Here is a 24180-nt window from a genome sequence, read left to right as displayed (position 1 = left end):
TAATAGGTGCTTTTCTGTAGAGTTGTGCACAGGTGTGCAGTAAAGCAAGATATTGGTGTTTAAATGTATTGTTTCTTGGTATCTTCCTTTTGTATGTCTTATGTAGTTGGTGAGGTTACATACGTGGAGCTCTTTAAGGATGCGGAAGGAAAATCAAGGGTAAGTGCTGTGGGCAATAATCTGCTTGAGGTTTAAAAGTTCCTCAGCAGTTTACTTCTTGTATAATACTTGTACCAGTTTTTGGAAACTTAAGTTTCATTTTGTTTTACTTTATTATGAAAGATTTGAGGCTTTATACTAGCAAGTCTGACACTTATACAAACCAAACTAGGTGCCTTGAAGGGATGGGTTTTGTAAATGCTCATAAAGGGCGTTCACTTTTCTAATGCTCTAAGGTAATGCTTCTTAGCCAATAGATTTTAATACAGGATATTTTTTGTTGTGTTTTGATGTCTTTAAGGATATTTTAAAAATCCCTGAATTGATAATATTTCCTAAGAGTTCTGTGAGAGGCCTATAGCTTAAAGGTGTTAAATCAGAATGTACGCTTGAAACTTGCACTGAAGAGCCTAATTTGGTAGCCTGCAGGACTACATAAAAGGCAGTGCTCTGACCAATTGGTATGAATAACATTGATGATTAAATTGACACAGAAGGAATTGGTTGATAGTAGATTTTGATTTTAGCAAGAAAGCAATATATTGAAGAATATAATGGAAAGCTTTTTAACAATGTTTAATTATACTAGCAAAAACCAGTTGGGTGCATGAGAAATAAAAACTTTGTCATCACATTCAAATGGCACTTTGAACAGTAATATTGACAAGGAATTATTTAAAAACTGATTCTACTAATTTGTTTCTTTAGCATAGTTTTTTTTTAATATACTTACAACTGGATGCTATTAAATTGTGTGCAGCCAGTTTTGAGAACTTTGTTTAACATTAGATTAATATTTCCTATTTTGATTTTAATAAAATTGAAAATTTTACATTAAAAACTATTTGTGTACCATATATCTTTCAAAAATATTCGTAACAATGTAAAGATAGGTATTTGAGAGCCTTCAGTTACTTCCTTGAGTTACTTTTGATTGAATTTGTGGTATGACATTACTTTAGTTTTAAAGAAGATCATCTAAAAGTTAAAATGGGCTCCAAGCTTGTTAGATACTAGATTCTACAATCTTAAATAGATAGATCTAAAAGTTTACAGGAAATTTGTGGTCACGTGCCTGTTACGTTGTTCTGGAGGTCTAAAAGACAAAGAATGATTGTATTACTGATTTTTAATGATTTAAATGTTAGAATCTGCCATTAACTTCGTCTACTGATCCAGAACTTTTTTTCTTTTGCATATATTGACAAATCTACCTGGATATAGGGTTGTGGGTAAGAATTTTCTTTTTTTAAGTATCTTAAGTCAAATTTAAACTTATGATTGGAAAAAAAATCTTAGTACATAAACATTTCCTATAAATTTTTTCCCCATTAAGTGTGGTTGAATTCAAAGATGAAGAATTTGTCAAGAAAGCACTAGAAACTATGAACAAATATGATCTTAGCGGAAGACCCTTGAATATCAAAGAGGTAAGATTTCTTATATTTGGAATAATTTAAACATTTGAATTGTAAGGACATGTCTTCTTTGGATTTTCATCTAGTAAGGTTATTTATCTGATTACAGCATTTTTTTTAAAAGGGTAGATGCTTACTAAAGCATTATATAATTGATGATAGTTTTGCTTGTACATGATTTCCTATTTGCCCTTAAGCAGTATCCTATGTATATGATTTGTTCCAAGTTATTATAAGCAGGGATGTATGATTCTAAAAAATTACAGGACACAGAAATTTAAAGATGACAAACTTAAGGTGCTGACTTTTTTATACCAAGTTTATACTTGGTATAAACATTTTCAGTTTTTAGACTGTGTTACTAGATTTAAGAAATATTGTAGATATTCTAGTTGATAATTAGTTTGCTTAATAATGCAAATACCTTATGGATTTGAATAAAATTGATATTCACTTTTAATAAAATTAACCTGAAACTATGCCAGATTAAAATTTAAGAAAAGTTATAAATCGGTTAGTGAAATTTATAACTGGAACTTGGAAACCCCTAAAGTGTAGATGTTCCTGTTGTATGAAGCAGTGTATAAATATGTTGACAAAAGAATGATCGGAAGATACGTGAAAAACTGTTTACAGTTAGGTGTAGTTTACCTTGGAAATGATTAGTTTGAATAGAAGTCATTTTCATGTCTTTCTTTAGTTCATATTGTTGATCTTATCTGAATAGTTGATCACAGACCACGTATGTATATATCCTTGCTAAAGTCTATAGTAAAAAATGATAAAGGATGTAACTTTGGGACCCTGAAGAGTTTCCACCAACATGGATACAAAACATTGTAGAGCAGTACTGTCAGTCACAATTTAATTTAGTATGGTATTGGTTTGAGTCCCAGCTCTATCACTTTCTAGCTGTGTGACTTAGTTGAGTTATTCTCTAAACCGTAGTAATTATGATAGCATACAGATAATACTTACCTAGTTAGGGTTTTTATGAGGATTAAATGGAGATATATTTATGAGGATTAAATAAACTCAGGCTCTGGCATCAGAGAATCTGACCCAGGGCAAATTACTTAACCTCTCTGTTTTCTTATCACTAAAATGGGTATGATACTAGAATCTATCTGATAGTGTTATGAGGACTCAAAGAGTTAATATATGTAAAACAATAAATGTTACATATTTGTTATAATTATATAAAGCACTTAGCACAGTGCTGAAAATGTAGTAACTACATAATAAATGTTAGCTGTAATAATAATTTTTTTTAACTTAAAAAAATTAATTAATTTATTTTGGCTGCGTTGGGTTTTTGTTGCTTTGCGTGGGCTTTCTCTAGTTGTGGCTGGTGGGGGGTTCTCTTCATTGCAGTGCACGGGCTTCTTATTGCAGAGGCTTCTCTTGTTGCGGAGCACAGGCTCTAGGCACACGGGCTTCAGTTGTTGTGGCACTTGGGCTCAGTAGTTGTGGCTTGCAGGCTCTAGCGTGCAGGGTCAGCAGTTGTGGCGCACCGGCTTAGTTGCTCTGCGGTATGTGGGATCTTCCTGGACCAGGGCTCAAACCCATGTCCCCTGCATTAGCAGATGGATTCTTTACCACTGTGCCACCAGGGAAGTCCTGTAATAATAATTTTGATTGTTGTTATTCCCGCCCAAGGTGGGAGTGTTACTGGTCCTTGGTCTCTTGTTCCTGGATATGAGGTGATAATAGCTTAAAATTAAAGGCCATGCTGCCAACAAATACAGGTATCCCATATCCCTTTATTGGAGTCAGCTTCTGAATTTCTCTAATTCTATTTGAGCCTAGGGGCTTATTCTTTCCTTTCTTTTTTTTTTCTTTTTAAATGTTTTGACTGAGATGTAGAAAATTGGTAGAGAAAGTTTAGACTGTTGTAATCTGTGCCAGCCATTTATTTGGTAATTTTTATGCGTAAGCCAGGACCAGTTTTCCGGAAATGTGCTGATAACCTAATAATTTCCCATAAGGGTGACATTTGTAGAACAGCCACCATTTGGGAAATTACTATTTTGAGAATTATGACTTGCTTTTTTATGATGTTTCCTATTCCTCTTCAAATGACCAGTGTTATATGGAATTCCCTGGCGGTCCAGTGGTTAGGACTCTGTGGTCTCACTGCCGAGGGCCGGGGTTCAGTTCCTAGTCGGGGAACTAAGATCCCACGAGGCTCAAAGTGCGGCCAAAAAAAAAAAAAAGACAAGTATTATAGAGTCTGTGTCTTTTTTTTTTTTAAACTGGAAAAAAAGTTTATTGGATGCTAAAGGCCAAGCCCGTATTGTTTGTGTTCTTTTAAGTTTTAACACATTGTAGATCCTCAGTAATATTTCAGAGATCCTATAATAGAGTTATGTGATCCAAGTTGATATAGGATACTCCCATTTTTTTACTTCCTAAAGAGAAAAATGGTTGAGTTTGGCCTGGCTAAATGATGTGGTGTTCTTTATTCAGTTAACTTTTTTGGATTAATATCTCTAAAGGTCCCTTTCTTGGAATTATCTGATTTTCACATGGGTGGCTGGGGTCAGTGCTGAGAAATACTAGTTCGAGTCTAGGGAAAAGTATATTTCCAATGTTCATTAACAGATATTAGAATTGCATTTTTAAATTTAATTAAGTGAGGTTTAGTAGCAGTTGTAAACTTATTATAGGCCCTCTCATGGCAGTAGCAGGCAGTGACTGGCAGGCTGACATCTAAGGAGAAAAGAGGAATAAAAATCATGCTATATAGTAGGTGGTTTTACATAATTTGTATTTTATATATGTTTTATATGTGTGTTTATATTTTTGTGTGTATATATGTTTATATGTCATACCTAAAAAAATCAAAATATAACAATATGTTTTATTAATGTTAAGATGTAAAGGACAAACAGTCTGACTATCTTAGTGGTTCATGAAGCATCTTCCCTGCTATGTCCTCCTCCTTCCCCCATAGGTAACCACTATTCTAAGTTTTGTATTTGTGCAAGGTTTTGAAACCTTAGACCTGAAGCATTTATTTATTAACTTAAAGAGTTTTATAGCATTCTTCAAAACATCAATTTCTTTGCTTACGTATTTCTTTTTATTTCTTCATGGTGATGGAATACATTGGATGCCAGAATATCTTTATTCTTACATTCACTTCACCTTCTGTTTTCCAGCCTTTCTAGAAAATTTATTAAAGTCATCCAACTTTCTTTTTATTAGTATTCCCAGATGGAGGCCAGCAGAGTAGAGTTTATGGTTACATATATCATAATCATTTGGTATTGCAGATGATAGTCTATCTGTGTGTTTATGTGGTTTTTGTTTGTTTTTTGTACTCTACTTACTGAGATGAGTGAGAAGTATGTTTAACCTTGCCTTTTTTGCTTTGTTTAAAGGCAGCATATTTCTCTTAAAAGTCAATGAACTAAAGAAAACAAAAACAAAAACCAACCAATGTTTAGTACCATTCTTCATGCCTTTCTTTATCTCCCTTCTCCCTCCATCTCAGATCATAATCATTGTTGAGGATGGAAAGAGGTTGGAAGGTGGATAATTGTATTTTGTTCGGGAATGAAATTTACACATTATAACTGTTCCCCTCTACCCCAGTATTCGGGGGTTTTATAACAGGCTGTTCTTCTGTTGAAAGCTTTGAGTTAGTATGAATTTGGCATTACATTGGGCATGTAGTGGTCAGAATAAGAGTCACAGTAAGTATTTTGTTCCTCTTTGAGTTATGTGGATTTATGTGTGTGTGCCATATACTTGTATACCTGTATGAGGACAAAATTAAACTAATTTCAAGTTCTTAAGTGACTTTAGTGATTGGAAAGAGGTATTTAATTGACATCCCTGGAGACTGAAATCTTTTGTCTATCCACAGGTTTTTATGGGACTGAATTCTCTGGATGAGAAAAAAGCTCACTCTTCAAGAGGGCCACTAATTTGAGCCAGTTGGGATAGCTGCTGTAGAATTTGAAGTTGTTATTTTAGTGATATAGACTTACTGATGTATCTGGTGGCATTTAACATTCACTGTGTGTTGTAGGATCCTGATGGAGAAAATGCTCGTAGGGCACTGCAACGAACAGGAGGATCATTTCCAGGAGGACATGTACCCGACATGGGATCGGGATTGATGAATTTACCACCTTCCATTCTCAATAATCCAAACATTCCTCCTGAGGTTATCAGTAATTTGCAGGCTGGTAGACTTGGTTCCACAATTTTTGTTGCTAATGTAAGTTTAAGCTTTACTCTAAAAATTTGCCATTCAGATATTTAGTTCTAATCATGAGATTATTTAATTAGATGAATGGGTCATAGGTTTATAGAACATTTTGCTTGTTTTTAACTAAGCAAAACAGTAATTATTGTAAACTCAAACCCAATTTAAGTCCATAAATATAAGGTCAGAGTGTAAATACTAGTATTTAGGATTTTTTAAAACAGAACTGTGGAATTTATAAACACTTAAGCAGTTCTTGAAATTATGTACTTACATTATATGTGATTTTTGTTCATACTGGTAAATGGATTTCTTTCTTTAGCTTTGATATTTGATATTTGTGAATGTGCATGTTGTAGTTGGTTTGTCATTTGTTCTAAGCTTTTGGAAGTCAGTGATATCAACCATACTTTCCAAAATCTGAATTTCTGTCAGTAAAAATAGATATGAAAGTTTCAAATGTACAAAACAGGATTGAGCAGCTCTGAGAGACTGTTTTGGGAATTAAAAAAATTAAGGGTAAGGAACAATGTAGATGTAGCTTAACCGATCTTTAACAATTTAAGATGTTTCTACGTGAAGACTATTGATACACTGTTTAACAAGAATTATAGTTCTTTATATTTTTGAGAGTTTAGAAAAGATTTGTATTATTTATAAGTGGGGAGAGGAGTTAATAGGTATGTAACTTTATATAATTTTATATTAAGCTTGACTTCAAAGTTGGTTGGAAGAAGCTAAAGGAAGTGTTCAGCATAGCTGGAACTGTAAAGCGGGCAGATATTAAAGAAGACAAAGATGGCAAGAGCAGAGGAATGGGCACAGTCACTTTTGAACAAGCAATTGAAGCAGTTCAAGCAATTTGTATCCTGATTTACACTTTAGCATTATTTAATAAGGTTGAAGAAGTTTGATACCGTTTTGTGGGGATTATGGAATTTAAGGTTGCAGTTTGATACCGTTTTGTGGGGATTATGGAATTTAAGGTTGCCTGGCTTAGAAATGTGTATTAGAATTTGGTCTCCAGCACATAAAACCTTTACTATGTCCAAGTACTAAAGTCACTCTTAAAACTTGAATTAGCCATATTGTATAGGCCTGGTATGAACTTTTTTCTACTTTCTCTTCCTACCACAACTAATTGTATACATGCTGTTGACAGTAATGTAATTCATTGTGCATTAATACAGTTGCTTTAAATGAAGCCTTGTTAATTTTCTTTTTGCAGTGGTTGAATTAAAAGATATTTATAAAATAAAACTATAAAGCAAAGAACTGAAGATTTTTGAGTATGCGGAATAGACTAATACAAATAAGTGAAATACTAAGGATGTTTTTTAAAATAACAGAGATAGTCTGATGCTAAATATGATTATTAAAAATGTGTTTGTGTTCAAGTATAATTTCATAGTTGCCTAACTGGCTTTCCTTGACTGAACCAACAGCTATGTTCAATGGGCAGTTTTTGTTTGATAGACCTATGCATGTGAAAATGGTGAGTTCCTGTATATCACTTCAACTCTCCAACCTCTTCAAATGTTTTATCTGCTCTCTTCTATGTTACAGATCTTTTTAATTATATATTAACCATATAATAAACTTTTTTTGCAATTAGGATGACAAGTCTGTCCCTCATGAAGACTACCGTTCACATGATAGTAAAACACCACAATTACCACGTAAGTAAAAGCTATTATTAGAAGTAATACAGACTATTCTTTTTCAATTTCATTATATGCTAAGCAAAACTTTATTTTTGTGCCTACTTCCCAAGTTGCCCACAGTTTGGTGTTTGGAGTTATGGAGCTAGTTTGGCATAATTGATTATATGTGACAGACACTTTTCTTTCTTTTTGTAGTTTTTCCTGATTATAAAAGCAATATATACTAAAAAATTTGTTAAGCTCATATGTGAGGGGGAAAAAAAATCGTTGTGATTTTACCACCCATAAGTAACCTCCATTATAACATTTTTGTGCATTTCCTTCCAGTCTTTCCTTCTAGGTGTATTTTTTTACATAGTTGAGAACTACCATATAAATTTCTATTTTTTTGTTTAACAAAAACATTATTCTATGTTAAAAATTCTTTCCAAAATTTATTGGCTATTAATAATCTATCATATGGATGCTCCATAACTATTTCACTGTTATGTATATTTTAGGTATTTTAACATTTTCCCTTTAATCACCAATAGAGTTTTTTCTTTTTCTTTCTTTTTGTATACAAATCTTTGGTATGTTTTTGGTTATTTCCTTAAGATAGATATCTTGATGTAGATTTACAGGTTTTCAGGTATGCGCATTGATCAGTATTATCAAATTGTTTTCCAAAGGATTATAAAACAGCAATATGATGTACTTAACATCTGTGTCTCAATACCCCATGTTCAAAATGAGGATGCTTGATAGTACCTACTTCATGGGGTTGGCATGAGTATTACATGAATTAATATATAGTATATGTAAAGCACTTAGAACAGTTCTGGCATAATGTAAGCACTCAGTAAATACTATCTCGTGTTCTTACTTTTTGTTGTATTTTCTCTGGTTATTATTAAAGTTTTTTCCATAAAATATTTAAAATATACAGACAAATATAAAATCACTAGTGTAGCTGTGTAGACCATATTTGTTTTAGGTGATTTTTCTTTAAAATAAAATTTTACAGATAAAGATTCTTCTCCCCTACCATCTCCCACTAGATACCTTACCTAGAGGAAACAACTTATGAATACAGTGTTTATCATTTAGGTTTTAATAACGTGATCACACATTTATACATCCATAAACATTATATGAAATTGTTTTGCTGGATTTAAAATTTGGTGTGAGTGAAATTATATTGTGCCTATTATTCTGCAACTTGCTGGTTTTGGTTTAACATTGTTTCTGAGATTTATGTTGATAGATTGTAGCTCTAGTTCCTTTATTTTAATTGCTAATACCACATTTTACATATATATTTTTTAGGTTATTCTAATTTTTTGTTATTAGAAACAATACTAAGTTGAGTGCTTTGTTCTTTTTCTCTTAGAATAATATGTTCTCAATGTTTGCTAGAAATTATTTGTAGAACTGGCCTTGTATTGTTTGTGGGAAGATTTTTAGCTATTTATTGTTCATATTTCCTATTGCTTCTTGACTCAATTGTGATAATTTCTACTTTTCTGAGAATTTTACTGTTTTTCTTCATCTTCAGATTTATTGGCATAAAATAGTCTCTAAATTTTTGCCACATCTATAGTTCTTTTTTAAATTCCAGTGGTTTGCAATTTGTCTTTTTTTCTTTTTTTAAAAAAATGTATTTATTTTATTTATTTTTTGCTGCATTGGGTCTTTGCTGCTGCTCATGGGCTTTCTCTAATTGCGGTGAACGGGGGCTACTCTTCGTTGCGGTGCATGGGCTTCTCATTGCCGTGTCTTCTCTTGTTGCAGAGCACAGGCTATAGGCGCGCAGGCTTCAGTAGTTGTGGTGCGTGGGCTCAGTAGTTGTGGCTCGCGGGCTCTAGAGCACAGGCTCAGTAGTTGTGGATGGACTTTGTTGCTCTGCAGCACGTGAGATCTTCCCGGACCAGGGCTCGAGCCCGTGTCCCCTACATTGGCAGGCGGATTCTTAACCACTGCGCCACCAGGGAAACCCCCTTAGTCAGTTTTTCTTAGAGATTTGTCAGTTTTATTAGTGCTTTCAAAGAAGTGAATTCCATTTTTTTATATTTTAATTTATTCTCTTAGTTTTATTTCCTTCTCTATTTCTTTGGGTTTAGTCTCTTATTTTTGTCCTAACTCCTTAAGTTGAATGTGTACTTCACTAATTTGCAGCCTCTTTTTTAATACAAGTAGTTATGACTAAATTTGGCCACTATATACAAGTTTTGCTATAGAGTGTCTTTATTGTGATTTAATTTTTATTAAATTGCCATTATGATTTCTTCCTAAGTCATATATTTTTGAATTTCCAAATGTAAACTTTTTTTCTTACTAACTTCTAACTTAACAGTGTGGTCATAGAAGATGGTCTCTGTGATTCCTTGGAATCAATTAATTAATTTGGACTTTGCATTGTGGCCTAATATATGATACATTTTAATAAATACTTCAGGTGTGCAGTATACTGTTCTGTATATGTCCATTAAATCAAGTTTGTTAATCATTTGAATTATATCTCTGCTAGTAATTTTGTCTGCTTGTGCTATCAATTACTGAGATAAGTTTATGGTAAAATCCCCTGCTGTAATGGTGAATTTGCATATTTTTTCTTGTTTTTACTTGAACTATTTTGAAACTAATTCAGTAGGTGCATGCAGGTTTAGAACTGATATATTTTCTTAGTGAATCAAGATTTTATCATTATAGAGTGATTTCATACTTAGTAACTACCTTTAAGTCATTTTTCTAATAGTAATGTAGATACAACAGCTTTGTTTTGTTTATTCACATTTGTAGATTTATTTGGATTAATTCCCATTATCTTATTTTGTGTTTTATTTTTCTGTGTTTTACAAATGTTTATATTTATTTTTCTCCTACCTTTCTCTTTTGGTGGTTATTCTGGATATTTTAATATGTCTATATAAAGGCTGAAGTTAATATAGTTATTCTCAATAGTAGAATGACCTTTGAATGCTCTAATTCTAATCACTTTCCTACTGAATTATATGCTGTTATTGCTCAATGTTTTAGTTATATATTGCTTTGTTTCCGGTCCCACAAATTAGGCATTATTATTACTTATCATCTGCTTTCACAGGCCCTGGCACTATTTTTTTCCCCTGAAGCATATATTTTAAAAGCTCTTTCAGTGAGTATCTGTTGTTAGTAAATTCTCTTAATTTTGGTTTGTCTATAAATGTCTTCAAAGATAGTTTCACTGGTTATATAGTTTAAGGTACTTATTTTCTCTCAACACTTTAAAAATATTCCAGTCTACTGGCTTCTATTGTTGCTATCGAGTCAGCTATCATCTGAACTGTCCTTTCTTTATAGATAAGCTGTGCTCTTCATGTAGCTGATTTTAAGATCTTTGTCTTTGGCATGCAGTTTTACTACAGTGTGGATGTGGATTACTGTTTATTGGCTTTCACAATTGAGAATTCAGTTTTTTAAAATAAATTCTCGAAAATTCTCAGCTTATATGTCTTTGAATATTACCTGTTCTCCCTTTGTAGGGCAGTCCTTTCCTGTCCTTCCTTATCACTCAGGGTGTCATCTATTAATATCCTGGTTTTATAAAGTAGGGGCTTTTGATTTACCTTTCCACTGTTAGTACTTTTTAGTTTATTTAGATTTTAAAATTACATTCATACTTTTATATCTGTTCTTTTCAAGATTTATGGTTTTATGTACTCTTTTCTATTGAGATATAATATGAACTCATAGACTTTAACAGAATCAGTTTGTTGTTTTAGTTAAGTTAATCATTATTAACCTCCCTACTTTTTTCCTTTCTCCCCAACCCCCCACTTCTTTTTCTCAAATTATTATAACTTGGCAAGTGGGGACCTCTCATTTCCTATGCCTCTGCTATTACTTTCTGGTGAGAATGGGATTTCCCAGATCCATGAAGATTTTTCTTGTTCAAAGACATGAGATTGGCCTACTTTCAAAGAGCCCTGGTTCCTTTTAGTGAAGAGTGATATCAGAGATGAAAATAAGAGTTTTAGGTGTAGACATGAGCATTGTTGATAGTCAAGTGTGCTATTGCTTTGAACCATTTTTAGGGACTGAGCTAAAAAAGATACTTCTTTTACCAGGTCACATTGATCTCTCTCCAATTTAACACGACATGCTTCTGTACTCTTTTAAAAATATATATATAGTATATGGTTTTCTCAGCCCTTACCACTTACTAATTGCTACATTGACTAGCAAGAACTTTTTAGCCAAACTCAGATTTAGTAGAATAAAACAGTTCCCACAGTCTTTAAGTCATCAGGTCATCTTCTTACAGTCTCTTTTCGGTGAACTTAGTTTAAGAGAGAAAGTAAAAAGAATACTGGATTTAGAGACAGAAAACTTGAATTCTAGTCTTAGCTTAATCACGTAGTTAAATGGCATTGTACAAGTAACTTAACGGTCTCAAAAATTACCTCATCTGTGGATAATAGATGTGAAAACACTGTATACCATAGTATATAAATTAAAATACCATATAAATATAAATAAATGTATTTATTTATATAAATAAATATTTATGTCAATGATAAAACTAGGTAATGTAACGTTTGCTTTATTCAATGTTTTCATGTTTGTTGACGTTTTAGTTTTATTTGAACCATCTGAAAAGTAATTCCTAGGTTTTAAGAGGGTCTACAGATTCAAGCAAGATTCTTATTTTCAGATGTGTATGTCATTTATAAGGTGGTTCAAAATCCTCTTGGTATTTCATTACTCTTTTTCAGTATGCCTTTAACTGGGATATAAGATGGATCTGCTTCATAAAACACTTCTCATTAGTAAATGATATTATAGTGAGGCTTCAATGTGCTGCATTCCAATGAAAACAAGAACTGGTGCTCTTATTTACAAATTTGCAAAATTTTAGAAATACTACTACAGGCATATAGCTTTAAAAAATTTTTCAGTGCCAGTTAGTTGATCATATATGAGTTGGTAATAATATTCTTATTTGTGTTTTAGGTGGTCTTGGAGGCATTGGAATGGGACTTGGTCCAGGTGGACAGCCTATTAGTGCCAGCCAGTTGAACATAGGTGGTGTAATGGGAAATTTAGGTCCAAGTGGTGAGTATTCTCACTTTATTATTTCTTTTTAAATGATACATTTGCTACATTTTAAAGCTTATATTTACTAGTTTGTAATAATATTTAAAGGACTGTAGTTTATAGTTGAATATTTAAGATGTTACTTTAGTCTGAAAAAGGAATGAAACCTTTGAGAGCAGAGAACATGAAAGACGTTGAACAAAAGGTCAGGAGGGTTCCTCTGAGGCCAGCCACGTTACAGCTAGCCTTTTAGCACTTTTAGCTAGCCTTTATTTAGCCTTTTAGATTTTGAATTGTCTTTAAGGTAGAAGGAGAATATTCAACATAGTTTATGCCTTGTGTATCATGGATATACAATATTTGTGGAATGGCTGAAATACTACCATATAAGCAATTTAAGTTTGAATATCTAGTTGGGAGGGTAGCTTTTCAGATAGCTGTTTGGCTATTCACATAGACTAACCTACAGTTTATGTTTGAAGATTGATTTTTAAACTTTTTGGTTTCAGAACCCTTTTATACTCTTAAAATTTGTTGAGGACCCCAAAGTGCTTTTGTTTATGTAGTTATATTTGTCAATTTTACTGTATTCGAAATTAAAACTTAGAAATGTGAAAGAATTTACATATTTATTTAAGATAACAGTGATAAACCTATTATGTGTTAAAATGAATGTAAGTTTTAAGAAAATAAATTGTATTTTCCAATACAAAAATTAGTGAGAAGAGTGATATTATTTCACCTTTTTGTACATCTCTTTAATGTTTGGCTTAATGCAAGACAGTCATGCTCTTAGATCTGCTTTTGCATTCAATTTGTTACAGTGTCATCTATCATGTAGTTTCTGGAAAATTCCACCTTATACTCATGAGAAAATGAGAGTAAAACAGTCAATATCTTAGTGTTATTTGGATAATGAAGGAGTTTTGACCTATTGAACCCTCAAAGGTCCTTAGACCATATTTTGAGAATTGCTGTTTTAATTGATGGGCTAATTAATGCTATCTGGTTTCTATTTTTGTTGAGATGTTATAGTTACATTTTAAATTGTGAGGATAGTTATGGTAATCATTATGATCTAAACAGATGGAAATCTTCTCCCTTACTCTTAGGCCCTCTACCCTCCTAAACACATACTATTTTTATTCTTTCATTTTTTACTGCTCCCTTAGCTGCCATGTTTAAAGGAGTCCTTACTTTCTGACCTGATCTCTCAATCTGCTGTAGTGATATTTGTGTGTCTGAGCTGAAAAAAAAAATGAACGATTACCTAGTCCTAGATATTCTCTAACTGAATGTGAGTATGACCAGTGAATTTTGTTTTCTTGTCTAATAAATATTCAAAGAGGCCTTTTTGAAGACTCATGATTAGACAACTGCTGTGGCATAGCACTTTAAACCGTCCCATCTGTGCCCTGCTGCTTCTCTAGTATTCCACTGTGACTAGACCATTGGTATCTATTTTGCTGTGTTGCATTATATCATTCTTTAGTCATTAAAATAAGATTTACTGAAAGTACATATTATGTATTTTATTTGAGGTATGGGAATGGATGGTCCAGGTTTTGGAGGAATGAATAGAATTGGAGGAGGTATGTATAAGCATTTGTTTTCTTGTATGTACCCATCACCATGTTTAGTAAGTTAGAAACTACGTTGAGAATTCCAAGGGAAACAAAAGTCATGGTTTATTACTGGCTCACCTTCTAAATGCTGCTAGCAGAAATTGAGCCTAGTACATACTTAAGGGATATGGAAGGTGATGTGTTAAGAAGCAGTTGCACAAGGTAGGGTGAATGAAGAGCTTACTGATGAGACTTAATATTTACAAAATGTACCTTTCAGCTATATAACTGACAGATCTCAAACTTAATCTTTATTCCATAGGAATTGGGTTTGGTGGTCTGGAAGCAATGAGTAGCATGGGAGGATTTGGAGGAGTTGGTCGAATGGGAGGTAGGTAAATGTATATAATGGGATGTGTTTGCTACATTTCATTTTCCCCATTATTAAAAGTGTCCCCCCTTTACTTAGGAATGGATACTGTAGATGTTTTCAGAGGATGTATGGGCACCAGGGGATAGGGACAGGCAGAGCGGGACTGGGATATCTGTGTCATGTGAAGTAGGTTGGGTATATCATGGACTTCTTGTATTGTGACTTTTGCTGTCATTACAGTTTAGTTTCAGTAAGTTCCTAAATGGATAACTGTTTATTGATAATACTTGAAAAAGGGTTAATTTGTTGCATAATCTTTTCAGAGCTATACCGTGGTGCGATGACTAGTAGCATGGAGAGAGATTTTGGACGTGGTGATATTGGAATAAATCGAGGCTTTGGAGATTCCTTTGGTAGACTTGGTAGGGCTGGCTGTTTACTTCTCCTTTTCTTTTTGCAGGCTGTATTTTTCAAAGTTTGGCTGTCTTTTTTTTGTATGAAAAATTAGAAATTTATAATGTTTCGTGCAATTTATTACTTGAAGAAAAATACTTCAGAGGTTTTAATGTACTAGCTCTCTTTTTCAGTGTCTTACATATTTGAACCCTATTTGTAGAAGACTTTATACTTTTCAGTTATTGTACATCTTCTGAGAGCATAATACCTTGGGAATTTTAAAGTATGATTATTTAAAATTAATTAGTATATTATCTTTCCATCCTTGTTTAGGCAGTGCAATGATTGGAGGGTTTGCAGGAAGAATAGGAGCTTCTAACATGGGTCCAGTAGGATCTGGAATAAGTAGGTTTAAATTTTACTAGAATTTTACAGTAATATTTGAATACTTGCAAAAAACTTTGCAAGAGTAGTTATTGTAATACTTTGTTCTTATATGTTAATATGACTTGTCATAATTTAGAGAAACTTTGATATTTATTGAGCTTTACTGTTTATCGCTGTTGGAAATTTCTAAACTAACTTTGAATTTTACTTCTTTGACATTTCTAAACTAACACCAGAATATGTGTTAACTGTCACCCAATTCAAGAACCTTTATTCCAACTAAAGAATCTGGGGCTTTTTCTGATCATATGTCAAGAACAACATTAGCTTTAGCACCAACTCTGTCTCTTTGCTTATTCTCTATAACTGCTGTTGGAGACTAGCTTATTTCATCTGTGAAAAAAAGTGTCTTTTGGTAAACACAGGTGAATCGCCTCAGATCTAACACTTCTGGAGACCTCCTGAGGTTGAGGGCAAGGTTAAAAGAAATGCTTATTTCCTTGCTTCTTAAACCTTTTCTTTGATAGAATCAAGAGTACTATTGTTGCAAAACTGGGGAATGCCAAATTTCTTCCGTCTGTTTCCACTACTACATTTTAGGCCTTATATTAAGCCTTAACACAAGGCTTAGTTTTTGACCCGTGTTGCTTACTGAACCATGTCTATGTGAGCTCTCCATAGTTACCGACTTCCTTTAATTGATTGAAAACTCACAAATAGGAAACAAAGTCTACTTGAACTCTTCTAAGAGTGAGTTAAAAAAAGTCTTGTCAGCTGAAGATACTTACTTCCATTGTACCTTGCTTCTCATTTTATTCCTTCTTTTCATCATCTTTTCAGCCTTGGCCATTTTCCTGTTAATCATAACTTCCCTACCTTCCTTTTTCACCTCAGTGTTTATACTTCTGTTCCCCTAATCTTATATTTGTTATTCACAGAAAGCCAATTCGAGGGTGATGTTAATTTTTAGAATGGGTATATTAGGTACGAGAAAAAAGGATACGATTGAGAAAGAGTAGGATTGGAATAGTTAAAGGGGACTCAATGTATAAGAATCAAGTGGGTACGAGCTACAAGCTAGATTTTTAAGCTCTGGCTAAAGGAGCGCGATTCCAGTTTTTGTTGTTATCTCCACAAGTCCTGTATAACATAGAGACTAAAAGTTAGGTTTTTTGGTGGTTATTGAAAATTGAATTGATATGAAAAGAGCAATTATATGCGAAACAAGATACTGAGGTGAAAGGTAAGCTAGGAAAAGAATATTATGTAGGACAAGTATGATGAGAGCAACAGTTGATATGTTGGAGTTGTAATTATTTGAATTTACCCCATATGTCTTTGTTCTAACAATTACTAAGCTTGGTATTATTAAAAGATAAAAATGAGGATACAGACTACTATAACATTAATGAATAAAGTCATTGATAGAAAATTTATATAACTTATGTTTTATGATCAGAATATAATTTTTTAGAAACGTATATGTATAATAGTATGAACAGATTCAGTTAGCCATTAACATTCAACTAACTGAATATATACAAAATTAAAATCTGTTCCTTGGAAGATTGTTATATTGTGTGTATAAAAATAATTTTGTTTATATATTGTCTAATTACATAAATGAATTAATTTTTCTCTCTTTCTTTCTCAAAAATGATTCCCTCCTCTTTCTCTCCTTCTTCCTCTTCCTTCTCCTTTTCCTTCTGTTTTTAAAATAAAAACACCAAACTCCCAAATCCTCCCTTCCCTTCTTGAAAATCCAGGTGGTGGAATGGGTGGCATGAACAGTGTGACTGGAGGAATGGGGATGGGACTGGATCGGATGAGTTCCAGCTTTGATAGAATGGGACCAGGTATAGGAGCTATACTGGAAAGGAGCATCGATATGGATCGAGGATTTTTATCAGGTCCTATGGGAAGCGGAATGAGAGACAGAATAGGCTCCAAAGGCAACCAGATATTTGTCAGAAATGTAAGCAACTAAATGTAAAGTATACTTAAAATTATTTTTTTCCTTGTATATCTGTTACTAATACCTTTTTTCATTCTAGCTGCCTTTTGACTTGACTTGGCAGAAACTAAAAGAGAAATTCAGTCAGTGTGGTAAGTATGCCAATGACTGTAGATATATTGATATTGATTATGGAGGAAAACTTGATTTTAAACTTTTAAATACTGCTTAGACCTTTACCTGTCCAGATGCTTATTCCTGGGTAGTATGACAGGTTTAATTCCACTTCAAAGAAATGAATTATTTTGCTATCCTCTGACGTACAGCAGTGCAAATTACTACTAAATAACAAGATTTAGAGTAGAGTCTGACATTGTCTCCTGTGGATAAAGAAAGGGCTTATCTTATTACCTGATTTTTAAATGGTTACTAATATCATCAGTGCTTGAATTTAAAAGGATGTTTTTTATGTGGGAAATACTAACGAATGGTATATTTATTTCTTTGTTTATAATGTAGTACAGTGCTTTGTCAACATGACCCAATGAAATGCTGACATCCAAGTGATATGGAGTTAATAGATGAGACCCATTCTGCGCACTCTGTCACCTATACAGTAAAGGAAACTTAGCTGATAGCGTAGAACCCACTGCCTAGAATGCCTTAGACAGGTACATTCTGGTGGCCCTTCTGTTCCTTTTATAAACTGTTCTTGGCTATAATGATACTACCTATACGACCGTAATATGTTCATTAGGTCTGTAGATGATTAGGTGGTTTATTACTTTTAAAAGAGGGCCTTTTTTTTTTTGTAATGATAAGAGATTTAGTGTGAGTAAAACAAAGTAACAGATTTCTTGTAATGATGAGAGATTTAGTGTGAGTAGAACAAAGTAACAGATTTCCTGCTAGTATTTTTTTGTTATTGCATGGTAACCCAGAGAGTATAATTATTAATAGTACAACTATGTAGGTGGGATATAATGATGAAAAATAGCTAAGTAAAAGTGGTACATTCAACCTTTGAGAGTTAATGGAAAGTTAAGAGTATTTGGAATATATCTTTAATTTCTGGAGATCATGAAGGGGATAAGTTTAGTGTTCTCCCACAAAAGTAGCCTTTGTAGCTACTGTCACAAGGGATCAAAGTGATCCTTCTGGAAACTGTTCTCTAATGTGTTCTCAGAGTACTTTATACCTTTCTTATAGTAATCTGTTCACATGTTTTCTTCCCTCCCAGATGGAGGCCCTTGAGGGCAAAAACCATAATCTTTTTATTCTAGCACCTTTCATTGCCTCTGCATTGCCTCTGTATAGTAGGAGTTTATTAAATGTTATGAATGAGTTAAGCATTCTGAAAAGATCTTCATTCATTTATTTGGTTATTTATTAAATAAATCTACAAATATTGTATTTTTGGTAGTCTGCTTGTCATTAGGATTAGAAAGGGGAAGAAAGTAAGATACCACCCCTGCCCTCAAAGAACATACAGTGTGGATCTGTCTACAATGTTCTAGTGGCTCCTTTTTGTTGATCATCTTTTTATTTATATTTATTTACATTTTATTCAAAGAAGAGAAAGATAATTTTTCTTGATAAAAAAGTTGCTGTAAACAAGTCAACTAGTAAATAGTCACTACTAAGGGAAAGCAGAATTACCAAGTTTTGAGGTGTTGGTAGTCTTTGTAGGAGTAAGGAGATCCACCAGGATGAGTAAGCAGCATCTAGCTGTGAATCCCATAGGCTACAGGGGAAACGAGCACATTACGGCCTTAGTGAGATCCATCAAATGAGGAGCGGTGGCAGCAAGTGTAGATAATCCCTGCTGTTGTAGTTTCAGTGAAAAAGAATCTCCAGATGACATATGACTTTATTTTACAAAGTAGAAATGAAACAAGATAAAGAACAAAGTGGGGCAAACAAATGACATTAGTGAAAATGTGACCAACACTGAGTTGACTGTTTCCTTGTACGTAGGCAGATTTCCTTTCAAGATCAGATATGAGCAAGGATTGCAGCAAATTTGAGGTCTTTTGGTGGGCTTCTATACTTGTTGCTGGCATTGTTTTGACAGAAGGACATCAACAATTCAAAAACATTTTTTAAAAGGAAAAACTAGTCCCCAAATCTACATTTAAAAAATCTGTACAACATTTTAGCCAATAAAATAAAGTGCTTAACTGTTATTTTAGCTCTATTTTTATGTCCCTTTTTGATCAGTCTGTATTATATCATGAGAGTAATGATTCTTGGTTTTGTTTTCTCAATTCTAATTGTAAAAGCTTTTGACTTTCAGATTTATATTAAAGTAATACCATACTAAATAATTTCCTACCGTCTTCCTGTTTTTAACCTTGAACTTACATTGATGGAAAGGAAGATAAGTTACAGTAATAATTTATAGAATTAAGTGTCCAGCTATTGACAGCTATGGAAATTATCTGGCTTGTGTGAACTGAACCATCTATTTTTCTGCCACATCACTTTATTTATTTTCAAATCTTAGAGCTTTTCTTTCTTAGAATGGAAAGTTTGTTTTTAACCTGCTCCAAGCCAGTAGTGCCCCTTTTCACAGTAGAAGTCAGTTTTTTGCTATTTTTTTAACCCCCTGAGCCCAAGGTGAGTAAGTATATTCTCTTGATTACTTCTTAGTAGGAGTCTAGTGGTACTCCATGCTCTCCTCTAGACAGTAACTGCTAGTAAATGGCCCATCACCAAGCCCTCTGATTATTAAATGTCTTGAGTGGTTAATTGTCCTTGGTGGGGCAATTACAAAGATTGAGAAAATGTTGGAGTATGAGTTATATAACCCTCAATACAACATTTCCTTAGCGGGTATAATTCAGGAAAAAATGTGTTCAGATATCCCCAAATATAACAAGATGAGAAGGAAGTGAGTATAGTAAAGTAGATCTTCTTTTATTTTGCTATATGTAATTCCTCAATACACATTTTTAAGAAGACTGAGTATAAATAACTGACCCATTCAGAGTTGGACCCCGCATTAGTTCAGGTTGTGTTAATGAAGTCAAATAGGTGTAGTTTTTCAAACTTCCATATTGTCTATACACTTTAACTATACTCTGGCTTAGTGTGTATTAGAACTGCAGTGCAAGGAAAGCCCATTCTTACTTATTCCTGCTATAAACCATACCAAATATAACGTTGTTCCACAGGTTTCCATTATTTTCATTTTCTACATCAGTATGCTACCTGTTAACTGCATAGAAAATGGAGACTTGTGGTGGATTTTATTTACTAAAACACATGGTGCTTCAAGCATGGCTAGTGGACTCTAACATAACAGTAAAAATAATGCAGTAAGAGTAAAAACAATATACGAAGAATATTCATAGATAGTCACTTTCTTATGTTTGTAAAGAAACACTCAAACTTTGTCCCCCATATCATAATTATAGTTTCTTATAGAATATCTGATTTTGCTTTCTTGTCCTGTGGTTATGTTACAGCTGTACTTTGGAAGTAGGTTTTATTAAACCATTTATTTATTTATTTATTTATTTGTGCTTTAATTTGGTCTGTTTTTAGATATGCTTTTACATCATTATTTTCCAGAGTATATCCCACAAGATTACTTAATAGGCTGAGTTAAATAAAGTAGAAAGATTTCTTTTATTGCAGGAGAGTCATGTTGTGTAGTTAGTATATGTAACAGCAGTATCTTTGATTACTGTAATACTGATTTCTCATTGCATACTCTTATACTGTTGCTAAAATAGCAGCCCTATTTTGTTTTTCTTGGAATCACACAAGATCAGTAGATATTTAAGAGTCCTCAGGGCTTCCCTGGTAGCGCAGTGGTTGAGAGTCCGCCTGCCGATGCAGTGGACATGGGTTCATGCCCCAGTCCGGGAAGATCCCACATGCCGCGGAGCGGTTGGGCCTGTGAGCCATGGCCGCTGAGCCTGTGCGTCCGGAGCTCTGCAACGGGAGAGGCCACAACAGTGAGGCCCGCGTAACGCAAAAAAAAAAAAAAGAGTCCTCGGAGCATGTACAAAACCAGAGAAGTCTGATTTTAATTAATTAAAACTAAATTTTTTTCTCCTCAATTATTTATCTTTAGAAAAGAAAATATCTCAGTTGGTGTTTTTATGGGATTAAGAAGAAAGTTAGAAAACAGGACTTTCTAGTTCTATACCTAGGGTTTTTTGGGGGCAACCTAACTGTGAAACAAGTATCTGTAAGCCACTTTCTCTATAAACCTGAGTGTCCAAACTGTAAGAAGTTTCAAGTATCTTAGCTGATAGACCTTGTCAGCTAGAAAAGACTTGAGATCATTGTGAGGTCAGGAATTTGGGGGTTTGAGTCATGATTCCTAAACAGAGAGGAAATTTAAGAGAAAAAAAGAGAAACTTGTCCTGGGAGATTAACAGATTTTGTAAGAGATTATTACATATTTTCCTTTGAAGTTTTGAAGATTTCTTGCTTGGGTGAACCTTAGTGTTGCTAATAAACCTATGGTGGGATACTTATGTTAAGAAAAACAGGAAAATTTAGGATAATGAAGAACATTTAACCTTAAAAGCTCCTGAAAATTCTCCACAGTCCTCTTCAAAATCACTGTAAAGTGCTCCCATTTACCAAGGTATGCTTCTTTAATTAAACTTGCTTTTTTTTTCAGGTCCCAGCATTTGAGATACTAAGAGGACTCTGGAAATTGCTCTGCATTTGTCTTTAAAGCTTTAAAAAAAAAAAAAAAAAAAAAAAAAAAAAATATATATATATATATATATATATATATATATATATATAGTCTCCAGTTTCATTTTATGATGTTTGTTAGAAAATGTGATTTCTGTATTTTTTTAAAAAATTTTTTCTTCCAGTTTCGTTGAGATATAATCGACATATAGCACTGTATAAATTTAAGGTGCACAACATAATGATTTGACTTACACATATAAAATGGTTATCACAAGAAGTTTAGTGAACGTCCATCATCTCATAGATACAAAATTAAAGACATAGAAAAAAGATTTTCCTTGTGATGAGAGCTCTTAGGATTTACTCCCTTAACAACTTTAATATGTAACACTCAGCAGTGTTAATTATATTTATCATGTTGTACATTACATCCCTAGTACTTATTTATCTTATAACTCAAATTTTGTACCTTTTGACTCCCCTCCTCCAATTTCCCCTCTCCACTCCACCCCCCCACCCCCCACCCCCCCACCTCTGGTAACTACAAAATGATCTCTTTTTTTTTCTGTGAATTTGTTTCTTTGCTTTTTAAGTATAATTGACCTACAACCCTATGTTAGTTCCTGTTACACAATACAGTGATTTGATATTTCCCTACTTTTCAAATGATCATCACAATAAGTCTAGTTACAATATATCACCATAAAAAGATGTTACATAGTTACTGACTATATTCCTCACATTGTACATTTCATACCCATGACTTATTTATTTTGCAATTGGAAGTTTGTACCTCTTAATCTTCCTTTCCTATTTCTTCTCTCCAGCCCCCTCCACTCAGACAGCCACCTGTTTGTTCTCTGTATAACTGTTTCTGTTTTGTTACGTTCATTTCTTTTGGTTTTTAGAGTCCACATATAAGTGAAATTATACAGTATTTATCTTTCTGTGACTTATTTACTTAGCATATACTACCCTCTGGTTTCATCCATGTTGTTGCAAATGGCAAGATTTCATTCTTTTATATGGCTGAGTAGTGCATGCTTAGGTGGCTTCCATATCTTGGCTGTTGTAAATAGTGCTGCAGTGAACATAGGGGTGCATGTATCTTTTTTAATTAGTGTTTTTATTTTCTTCGGATAAGTACCCAGGAGGGGAATTGCTGGATCTGGATCTTATGGTAGTTCTATTTTTAATTTCTTAAGGAATTGCCATACTGTTTTCTATAGTGGCAACACCAGTTTACATTCCCACTAATGGTGCACAGGGGTGTGTTTGGTTTTTTACCTGTTGTAGGTTAAAAACTTTTTGGATCTACTTTAACCATTATAATAATTTTTCTGGGAATTAGTCTGTTTTATAACTTTTAGAACACAGTTAAAGACTGCCTGGCTTGGGTTACAGATCATGGTTTTGGTTCAGTGTGATATTTATTAACTTGAACCATTTAATTAGTATTGAGTGGGTGAGTGATAACCTATCAGTTGGTTTTAAAAAAACGCAGTAATGGGGCAGGGCAGGGATGGATGAATAAACAAAAGAAGAAAAGTAGTCTAGGATGTGGTAGAAATCATTCAGATCAAAATTTAAACAGGAAAAAAAATCTTACTCATGCATTGGGATTAAAAGTTCATCCCATCACCTGGAAAGGGCTTATGCAATTTTTTGATAAGCCCTTTTAAAAATTAATTTTATTTGTTATTTTGGGTTGCATTGAGTCTTTGTTGCTGTGCGTGGGCTTTCTCTAGTTGCGGCGAGCGGGGGCTACTCTTCGTTGCCGTGCGCAGGCTTCTCATTGCGGTGGCTTCTCTTGTTGCAGAGCACAGGCCCTAGGCGTGCGGGCTTCAGTAGTTGTGGCACGTGGGCTCAGTAGTTGTGGCTCACGGTCTCTAGAGCTCAGGCTCAGTAGTTGTGGTGCATGGGCTTAGTTGCTCCACGGACTGTGGGATCTTCCTAGACCAGGGCTTGAACCCGTGTCCCCTGCATTAGCAGGTGGATTCTTAACCACTGCACCACCAGGGAAGCCCAAGCCCTTTTCTTTTACCTTCCCCCCTTTTCCTTTTTTTGTCCCTTTATAGAACTAAATATGTCTGGGTCTTTGATTTTATTGCCAGACTAAAATTAGCCGATAGTGATCTGGCAACTATAATATTCAAGGGGAGGGAAGCATTATGGCAAGTAGTCACCTCACATCTAAATCTGTGTGAACTGGGTTATCATACAGACTTGTATGCCTGGGGATAGTCTCAATGTTTACATCTGTTATTTGTGTGTAATTATTAATAACTCTCCCTTTTACTCTCTAAAGTTTCTGGTTTGGAT

At 33.7% G+C, this 24180-nt stretch overlaps 1 protein-coding gene across 2 annotated transcripts in view; it reads left to right on the top strand.

Moving 5' to 3' along the window:
* MYEF2 (myelin expression factor 2) overlaps positions 1 to 24180 on the top strand; it is a 35031-nt gene that overhangs the window by 6500 nt on the left and 4351 nt on the right. Inside the window, exons 3-16 of one of the 2 annotated variants that reach the window (XM_060096782.1) lie at positions 107 to 159; positions 1384 to 1391; positions 1496 to 1589; positions 5617 to 5808; positions 6507 to 6660; positions 7242 to 7291; positions 7412 to 7475; positions 12435 to 12536; positions 14060 to 14110; positions 14406 to 14474; positions 14780 to 14878; positions 15186 to 15257; positions 17006 to 17214; positions 17294 to 17345. In XM_060096782.1, the coding sequence (XP_059952765.1) occupies positions 107 to 159; positions 1384 to 1391; positions 1496 to 1589; positions 5617 to 5808; positions 6507 to 6660; positions 7242 to 7291; positions 7412 to 7475; positions 12435 to 12536; positions 14060 to 14110; positions 14406 to 14474; positions 14780 to 14878; positions 15186 to 15257; positions 17006 to 17214; positions 17294 to 17345 (1269 nt within the window). The remainder of the gene's footprint in view (positions 1 to 106; positions 160 to 1383; positions 1392 to 1495; positions 1590 to 5616; positions 5809 to 6506; positions 6661 to 7241; positions 7292 to 7411; positions 7476 to 12434; positions 12537 to 14059; positions 14111 to 14405; positions 14475 to 14779; positions 14879 to 15185; positions 15258 to 17005; positions 17215 to 17293; positions 17346 to 24180) is intronic. The other variant, XM_060096784.1, reaches the window with a different exon arrangement.

This window comes from Mesoplodon densirostris, chromosome 4, assembly GCF_025265405.1.
Source record: "Mesoplodon densirostris isolate mMesDen1 chromosome 4, mMesDen1 primary haplotype, whole genome shotgun sequence".
Classification (NCBI taxonomy): domain Eukaryota; kingdom Metazoa; phylum Chordata; class Mammalia; order Artiodactyla; family Ziphiidae; genus Mesoplodon; species Mesoplodon densirostris.
This window is presented reverse-complemented; position numbering and strand designations above follow the sequence as displayed.